At 42.5% G+C, this 9,037-nt stretch overlaps 1 protein-coding gene across 1 annotated transcript in view; it reads left to right on the plus strand.

The window, feature by feature from the left end:
• The window catches only part of SCARF2 (scavenger receptor class F member 2), a 168,268-nt gene extending 159,453 nt beyond the window's left edge, over positions 1 to 8,815 (plus strand). Inside the window, exons 10-11 of the mRNA XM_030218832.1 lie at positions 1,817 to 1,969; positions 4,984 to 8,815. Of these exons, the coding sequence (XP_030074692.1) occupies positions 1,817 to 1,969; positions 4,984 to 6,248 (1,418 nt within the window). The 3' untranslated portion in view covers positions 6,249 to 8,815. The remainder of the gene's footprint in view (positions 1 to 1,816; positions 1,970 to 4,983) is intronic.
• Positions 8,816 to 9,037: the final 222 nt, after the last annotated feature.

Below are 9,037 nucleotides of genomic sequence, written 5' to 3' on the forward strand. Positions count from 1 at the left end.
GATTCGTTTTAAATTTACTACTTTGTAGCTTCATTGCGTACCCCCTAGTCCTAGTATTTTTAGAAAGAGTAAACAAACGATTCATGTCTACCCGTTTTGCCTCCCAACCACTAGCCTGGCCTCCCACCACCGGCTCTGCCACCCAATCTCCGCTAAGCTACTGAGGATCCATTCTTTCTGAACAGGATTCCTTTATGTTTATCCCACACATGTTTGAACTCTGTTACCGTTTTCATTTCCACCACCTCCCGCGGGAGGGCATTCCAAGTATCCACTACTCTCTCCGTAAAAAAATACTTCCTGACATTTTTCTTGAGTATGCCCCCCTTCAATCTCATTTCATGTCCTCTAGTTCTACCGCCTTCCCATCTCCGGAAAAGATTTGTTTGCGGATTAATACCTTTAAAATATTTGAACGTCTGTATCACATCACCCCTGTGCCTCCTTTCCTCCAGGGTATACGTGTTCAGGTCAGCAAGTCTCTCCTCATACGTCTTGGAACGCAAATCCCATACCATTCTCGTAGCTTTTCTTTGCACCGCTTCCATTTTTTTTACATCCTTAGCAAGGTACTGCCTCCAAAACTGAACACAATACTCCAGGTGGGGCCTCACCAACAATTTAAACAGGGGCATCAACACCTCCTTTCTTCTGCTGGTCACACCTCTCTCTATACAGCCTAGCAACCTTCTCGCTAAGGCCACCACCTTGACACACTTTTTCATCGCCTTCAGATCCTCAGATAATATCACCCCAAGATCCCTCTCCCCGTCTGTACATATCAGACTCTCACCACCTAACACATATGTCTCCCGTGGATTTCTACTCCCTAAGTGCATCACTTTGCATTTCTTCGCATTGAATTTTAATTTGCCAAATGTTAGACCATTCTTCTAGCTTCCGCAGATCCTTTTTCATGTTTTCCACTCCCTCCCGGGTGTCCACTCTGTTGCAAATCTTAGTATCATCCGCAAAAAGGCAAACTTTACCTCTTCACACCCCTACATTTTTTGCCTTTCATCTCTTTACCTATCAACCCTTATTTCTGTGTTTCTCCTCCATCTTGCCATGTCTGCTTTCTGTTATCTCTCGCACTTGTGTCTTCACCTTTCCTGTGCACTCTCTTAGTCCACTATGTCCTTTATTTTCCCCATGACCCTTTCTGGCCCTCTCACTCCCTCCTTATACCTCTTCTGCCCCATTTGTCATTCTTACTGACCTGCACACTTCTCCACACCCATGTTTCTTAAATCATTCTCTGTCTTGCCCCTGCTCTACCCCGTGATCTTCCTGTACTCTTTCCCTCCTTTCACTTTCTTCCTCTTGTGTACCTCCATGTCTCTCTCCTCTTCTTTGTGGATCCCAGCTCCCCCCCCCCCCTTTGCAGATGACTGAGAAGGCATGTGATATGATAGACATTTGTAAAGTCATGTGAGGCTATTTACCCTTCCAAATAATCCAAAATCTAAGGAGCACCCCATGAAATTATCTGTTAGTAGATTTAAAACAAGTTTAAGAAAGTACTTTTTCAATGAATACAAAGTGGAATTTGTTGACACAGGATATGGTCAAGGCAAGCAGTACAGATGGATTTTAAAATGGTTTGGCCACTCACTATTCACCATGTTGTCAAATCAATCACAGCCTCTTACTGCTAGGAGATGGGCCTGAAGAACGGGGACTGAATCTGCCCTGCCTCATCTCTTGAGCTGCTTCTTCCATATGATCTACCCTGCAGTCAGGATTCTGGTCTTAGTGGACCATTAGTCTGAGCCAGCACATCCTTTCTTATGTTCTCACACCTCCTTATTTTCAGTGGCACACCATGACGTGGAAAACACCCTAAACTGTAGCTTCATTGAGCCGCCTTCTGTTGTGGAGCTGCCGTCTCCGTCCTGGTCTTCACGAGGGTCCTTTTCATCATTCGATACCACAGATGAGGGACCAGTCTACTGTGTACCACATGAGGGTAAGTGAGAGAGGAAAAGAGACAGGGAGGGAGGGAGGGAGCCAGGGAGGGTTAGTGTTGGGGATGGGAAATATCATTTTATTTTCTTTATTTTATGTCATATTAATTGTTATTTTGATGTTTTCTTGTGACCTGTCCAAGATGATCTGTGATTGATGGGCTATAAGTTTTGTATATAATTACACTGCAAATAGATTTAGATTCCCAGAGGGCTGCCAGTGGCTGGAGCTGGGGGCGTTGTGAGGGCAGCTGTTCTCAGGCTGAAGGGTAGAGGGAGTTGTGGCCACTGCATGGAATGACATTTAGAGGCTGATCGAGGCTCATAAGAACTGCCATCAATGGTCCATCAAACCCAATATCCTGCTGCCAAGTTTCTGATCCAAGTCACAAGTACCTGGCAGAATCCCCAAACACAGCCAAGATTCCATGCTACTAACCCCCAGGGATAATCAGTGACTTTTCTTAGTTCTACGTGAACTGTCTATTGACTTTTTCTCCAAGAACTTGTCCAAACTTTTTTTTAAGCTCAGCTACACTAATTGCTTTTACCATATCCTCCAACAATGAGTTCAAAACTTAACTATGCACTGAGTAAAAATATTTTCCCCTATTTGTTTTGTAACTTCATGGCATTGTAATGCCCCTGTCCTGGGCACTTTGGGTTCAGGATCCGACCCCGTGGGAGCCTCCCAAAGGCAGTCTCTGTCGGAATTAAACACTAAACAGAGGCTTCCCTCAGCTGGAATCTGTGCTCTAAACCGATGTTATGTCAAGCACTAAAATGCAACCAAAAATACTAAACTATATTTTAAACATTATTTATATAAACCCCTAAACGCTACACTATTGTCTAAACTGACTTTGCTAAATAAGTAGAGTAATTTACCAAAAAACGACAAATAAATTACCTATTCAAACCCACGTTTGATTTCCCAACTTTGAATGCAGTTTCCAGCAGGTAAGATACACCAGTGAAGTTTTCCTCCCCTCAGCGGATCCTCTTTCAGCACCTCTTCGGGTTCATCCTAAAAAAGCTTGCAGGATTATTATCCCATAGAGAGTGCTTTGATGATGTAACGTACCTGTTATATCATATGGGTAGATGGCTTCTTCATGAAAGAGCTTGCAGGATTATTATTCCATACAGAGTGCTTTGATGTAACGAGTTCGCTGTATCATATGGGTAGATGGCTTCTTCCTGAAAAAAGTTGTAGGATTATTATTCCATAGAGAGTGCTTTGATGATGTAACGTACCTGCTATATCATATGGGTAGATGGCTTCTTCGTGAAAGAGCTTGCAGGATTATTATTCCATAGAGAGTGCTTTGATGATGTAACGTACCTGCTATATCATATGGGTAGATGGCTTCTTCGTGAAAGAGCTTGCAGGATTATTATTCCATAGCGAGTGCTTTGATGATGTAACGTACCTGCTATATCATATGAGTAGATGGCTTCTTCGTGAAAGAGCTTGCAGGATTATTATTCCATACAGAGTGCTTTGATGATGTAGCATACCTGCGTTATCATATGAGTAGATGGCTTCTTCGTGAAAGAGCTTGCAGGATTATTATTCCATACAGAGTGCTTTGATGTAACGAGTTCGCTGTATCATATGGGTAGATGGCTTCTTCCTGAAAAACCTTGTAGGATTATTATTCCATAGAGAGTGCTTTGATGATGTAATGTACCTCCTATATTATATGGGTAGATGGCTTCTTCGTGAAAGAGCTTGCAGGATTATTATTCCATAGAGAGTGCTTTGATGAAGTAACGTACCTGCTATATCATTTGGGTAGATGGCTTCTTCGTGAAAGAGCTTGCAGGATTATTATTCCATAGAGAGTGCTTTGATGATGTAACGTACCTGCTATATCATATGGGTAGATGGCTTCTTCCTGAAAAAACTTGTAGGATTATTATTCCATACAGAGTGCTTTGATGTAACGAGTTCGCTGTATCATATGAATAGATGGCTTCTTCCTGAAAAACCTTGAAGGATTATTATTCCATACAGAGTGCTTTGATGATGTAAAGTACCTCCTATATTATATGGGTAGATGGCTTCTTCGTGAAAGAGCTTGCAGGATTATTATTCCATAGTGAGTGCTTTGATGATGTAACGAGAGTGCTGTATTATACGGGTAGATGGCTTCTTCGTGAAAGAGCTTGCAGGATTATTATTCCATAGAGAGTGCTTTGATGTAACGAGTTCGCTGTATCATATGGGTAGATGGCTTCTTCCTGAAAAATCTTGTAGGATTATTATTCCATAGAGAGTGCTTTGATGATGTAACCTACCTGCTATATCATATGGGTAGATGGCTTCTTCCTGAAAGAGCTGGTGCTATTCTGAGTGCAGCAAGGCTAAAGGACTTATGAACGATTTCTCAGCTTTTTAATTTTACCAGCCCTACCTACGTGGTTTTCCACAGTTAGGAAGTATGAGTTCCAAAGTCAATATTAGAAAAAAATTCTAACAAAAGTTTCTTGATTTTAACTAAAAGGATTAATTATTTGAAGCCCTCATGCAAACTAGATTTAATTTTTATTTCATCCCTTCATGGATCAAGTTTATTTATTTTATTTATTAGGATTTATTTACCGCCTTTTTGGAGGAATTCACTCAAGGCGGTGTACAGTAAGAATAGATCAAACATGAGCAGTAGGCAATTAGAGCAGTAAAAATATTCAACCAACAATACAAAGTATGGCATTGTATACTATTTGCAATGGCAACACAATATGTATTAGAACATTATAATTGGTAGTGAGGGGTAAGGCAAAGTTCTAACATATAGATGAGTAAGAGAGTAGGAAGAATTAGAAAGTAAGGTGATTGATTTGAAGAAAGTTGCACATGAGGTCAGAAAGATGGTTAAATATTATCTCAGCTAGGGTAGGAGTGGATAAACATGTCCCGCTGCAGTATGTGCAGCCCGAGTTGGTTGGTTTCGATCTCTAGTTTTCAACAGATAAATTTCATATGATATTTTTCTAACTCTTGTTACAGATTCAGTATCTGAGAGTAAAGAAAAAGTAAACTCCAGCCCGGTAGAAAAAGTTGCCCTGCCAATCCGTGAAGATGAAGCTGGTGAGTACACATTTCTGAAAGAAATGGAGGCCAGCAAAGCCTTCCAGGTGGACAGCAGTGAAATGCCGTTGCTGAAATCTTCTGACAGCGAGAGGTCGTCCTGTGGCTCGGGATCCACCGGAGGTGCCCTTTATGCCAAGATTGCTCGACTGTCCAAGCAGTCCAAGGATGAAGATGAAAATACAATGGACTTCAAAAGTGCCACAATTGGCGGTAAACCCCCATCACCTGAAAGAACGAAGCCACCTCCCCCTGATCCATCCACAAAGCCCAAAATCTCCTGGATTCATGGCAAATACAACCCTAACCAAACCAATTCCTTGCCCGTCATGAGCAGATCATCTGACAAAGCAGTGAGCCAGTCAGTCAGCACAGAGAACAGTCAGGTGCATGTTAAGGAGCAGAACAGAAAGAGGACCCCCAGCAGTACATCTGCTTCTCCCCCAACTAAATCTGAGGACAGAGTAGTTCTGCGAAATAAAGACAAAGCACACAAGCATCAAAAAGATATGAACTTGAGTGAGACCACAGAGCCTGAGGAGCTACAACCCCCCTCCAGAGCCAAACCCAGAACCAAAACAAGCCAGGACCAGATGGAACATATCAATGGAGCAGTGCAGAATGTCCTGAAGAAAATTGGAAACTTCCATGTTGACAAAAAGGGAGGAGAAGCTAGAGAGGCCCCCAAAAGCCCAAACCATAGTAAATCGCGGTCTGAGGTGATTCATCCTCATTTCTCTTCTGAGGCAGCCACGCTGCTGGCTGCACAGCTGAAGGAAAAGACTCAGAGCCTGAACAGGAATGAGGATGGCACAAAGCAGAATGGAGTGGGGCCTCTTCAGGCCCAGAAGGAGAAACCAACCCCTCCTCAGAAGGCCAAGCGTTCTGTGGCAAATGCCAACCAGAAGTCAAGCAAAGCTGTTCTGCCCACAACAATCAGTCTACAGAAAATGATCAGCCCAGTATCAGAAGCCATTCCCAGTGAAGACAAGAATGTGGAGAAACAGAATTCAAACGGCAGCCAGGAGCAGGCTCCAAGTGCCAAGCAGAACATGAGTGACCCAGCAGTAAAAAAGACACCCATTAAAAAACCCCCACGAAAGAAGAGCAGAGAAGCGACCTTGGACTGTGACACTAAGAATGAAGTGAAAACAGCTATCATGCCCCCTCAAACAGTAAAATAATGAGCATTATTTCCAATGGGGTGTTAACCGAGACCCTTCCAGTGACTTGTACAAAGAGGACAGGGAGTCTAACAAGGGAAACTGGTTGAGCTTTGCTCTTTGCCAATTGTGAACCAAAGCACAGATACAAGTTCCCGTACAAAGTATTCAAGTGCTAGCTGAATTGTGGGATAGCCCAGTCTGAGTCCGCACAATCTACAAATCTGGCAATGAGAGACAATAGGATGCTTCCAATATTCTCTTTCCATGTGGTGGGACCTTTTCCGCTCCAGTAACTTCTCTTAGGATTTCTGACTGTTCATATTTAATATATCCTTATACGAGACAATTTTTTAAATTATATTAGCATAGTGTTTCTTTGGTACTTTTTATAGTGGAATGAAAAGACTTGAAAGTTGTTCTGGGCCACTACAGGCCTCTTGAGCATGAGGATTGAGGTACAGTGCTGTAGAGGGTATGTAATTGTGTTTTCTGGTTGGGAAGTTGTGCTGATTGAGCCAACCCTGTCCTCATGAGCTCTTTTGTCATTCCTGGGTTCAGAAGGCAACCCCGGCATTTTCAGTAAAATGGTGACTATTTGACCATGTTTATGCTTGGACCAGCCAAAAAGTGGAAGTCAGTCCATGTTTCCACCCACAGTTTTGATACCTTTCAACCTACTGCATTCTGGTCCTTCTGTTTCAGAGCTGAGTTCGGAATCCAGGACTAGACTCACATTTCATGATGATATGGAGTTAGGTTAACAGCACCAAAATAAGTCAGCTTTAGAAACAGTATTATAAATGCATAAGCAGTGCTTATTTTAATATAAAATACTTTGTTTTACTCCGGCATAATATGCAATAACAGATAAGTTAGCTTTTTTATTTGCGGGAGTGGGAGCAGGGGACAGGGTAGAAGTCCATTCAGAGATAATTTTCATGAAAAGAAATACCAGGTTGGAGTCTGTACCTTCTATTCTGGCTGCAAGTTCAAAAAGGTTCTGCGTCAGCAGTAAAAGATTTTGGTTCAGCAACCTGGCATGAGCGCAAGAAAATCACCTCTGAGTCTATTACATTGCGTTCCTAATGGTAGTGAAAGACCGATGCCATGTGTATGTGTTACAAAAAATAATTGTGTGAGACCAGAGCAAAAAAATATACTGACGCATTAGCCGTTTCTCGCTCAGTTTGTAGACAAGAGTGATCTAGCCACTGTGGAACGTGAAGGATCTGCAAAAGTACACTGCTGACTTGCAAAAAACCAAATTGAGTATTCTGTGGGTCTGTTACACAGAAAACCTTATTCCACAAAGACAAAGTGGAAATTTCACTGGTAATATGAGAAGTCTGCAGGCAGCAGCCTAGAAAGCAGCACAGCTTCCAAGAGATGAGAGGGTTGTCTACAGACTCCCCCTCTTCCCACCACCATCACCACCCCAGTCACAACAATCTTGAGTTTCAACTGAGCTGTCCAGGTGCTGGGGAGGGTTTGCACCCTATCTCATAGTCTCCCAATACGCTCCTGCTGCCCTGTGCTCCTTCTGGCCGCTCTGGACCTATTCAAATCCAAGCTAAAAGCCCATCTTTTTGACTCTTGACTTTTTTTCACTTATTCAAGCCTGTGTTTTAATCATTTCCATAATAAATGTAATCCCTGATCCCTTCTTTGTCCTGTTTGTTTTGAATAGATTGTAAGCTCTGTTGAGCAGGGACTGTCTTTTATGTGTTTGTGTGCAGCGCTGTGTACGCATGGTAGCGTTATAGAAAGATAGGTAGTAATAGTGGTTTCCTACAGCCATAGCTGTCTTGGGGTCCTCTAGTGGAGAAAGTGGAATGAAATCCCGAGAGTGTCAGCACCACTTTTGAGAGAGAATTTGATTTGGTCTTTGCTTTCTGCTCTGTCATTTTGGCTCAAAGCCAACAATTTTATATTTTTTGGTTGTTGCCTTGGTAAAGATGTTACTTCTCATCTGTGCCAGTTAATATGTTGGAAATATGACTTGAATCATGAAAATGTGACACCTTTTCAAAGTTGAAGATTCCTGAGCTTGTGTGTATCTCCCTCTCGGACTATGAAAGCTCTTTTGCATGAGGTGTTGAGATTACCTGTAGTGAACAACCACACAAACAGTTACAGTTCTTGTATTCTGCTTTTAACAAATTTTGTTTTAAATGGATTATGTATTCAAAGCTCTTAGACTTATAAAGTTCCATTGTAACCTATGGAACTTCGTACGTCTAAGTGCTTTGAAAGTGAGCCCCAACGAGTACTAGATCATACATCTTGGATCATACATAGATATGTTAGTTATTAACATTGCCCAAAACATGCTTTTGAAATAGGTAAGTTTTCATTGCTTTCTTAAAAAGACACAGAGACTGAGAAGAGGAAAATGGTCACATCTGAAGAAGGGAATCTTGGAGGTCTCAAAAGCTCAAGTAGAGGAATATCTCTGGACAGTAATTATGATGATCCAATAGATAGGACCAGCCCGACAGTTAAGCAACTATCAGGGGCAAAATCGAAAGAGAAGGGCGCCCATCTTTCGACACAAATCGAGAGATGGGCATCCTTCTCTCAGGGCCACCACACAAATTGGCATAATCGAAAGCTGATTTTGGGCATCCTCAACTGCTTTCTGTCGCGGGGACAACCAAAGTTCCCAGGGGCGTGTCGGCAACGTACCGAAGGCGGGACGAGGGCGGGCTTAACACATGTACATCCTCGGCCGATAATGGAAAAAAGAAGGGCGTCCCTGTCGAGCATTTGGCCAACTTTACTTGATCCATTTTTCTTCACGACCAAGC

Source organism: Microcaecilia unicolor, chromosome 11 (genome assembly GCF_901765095.1).
Source record: "Microcaecilia unicolor chromosome 11, aMicUni1.1, whole genome shotgun sequence".
Classification (NCBI taxonomy): Eukaryota; Metazoa; Chordata; class Amphibia; order Gymnophiona; family Siphonopidae; genus Microcaecilia; species Microcaecilia unicolor.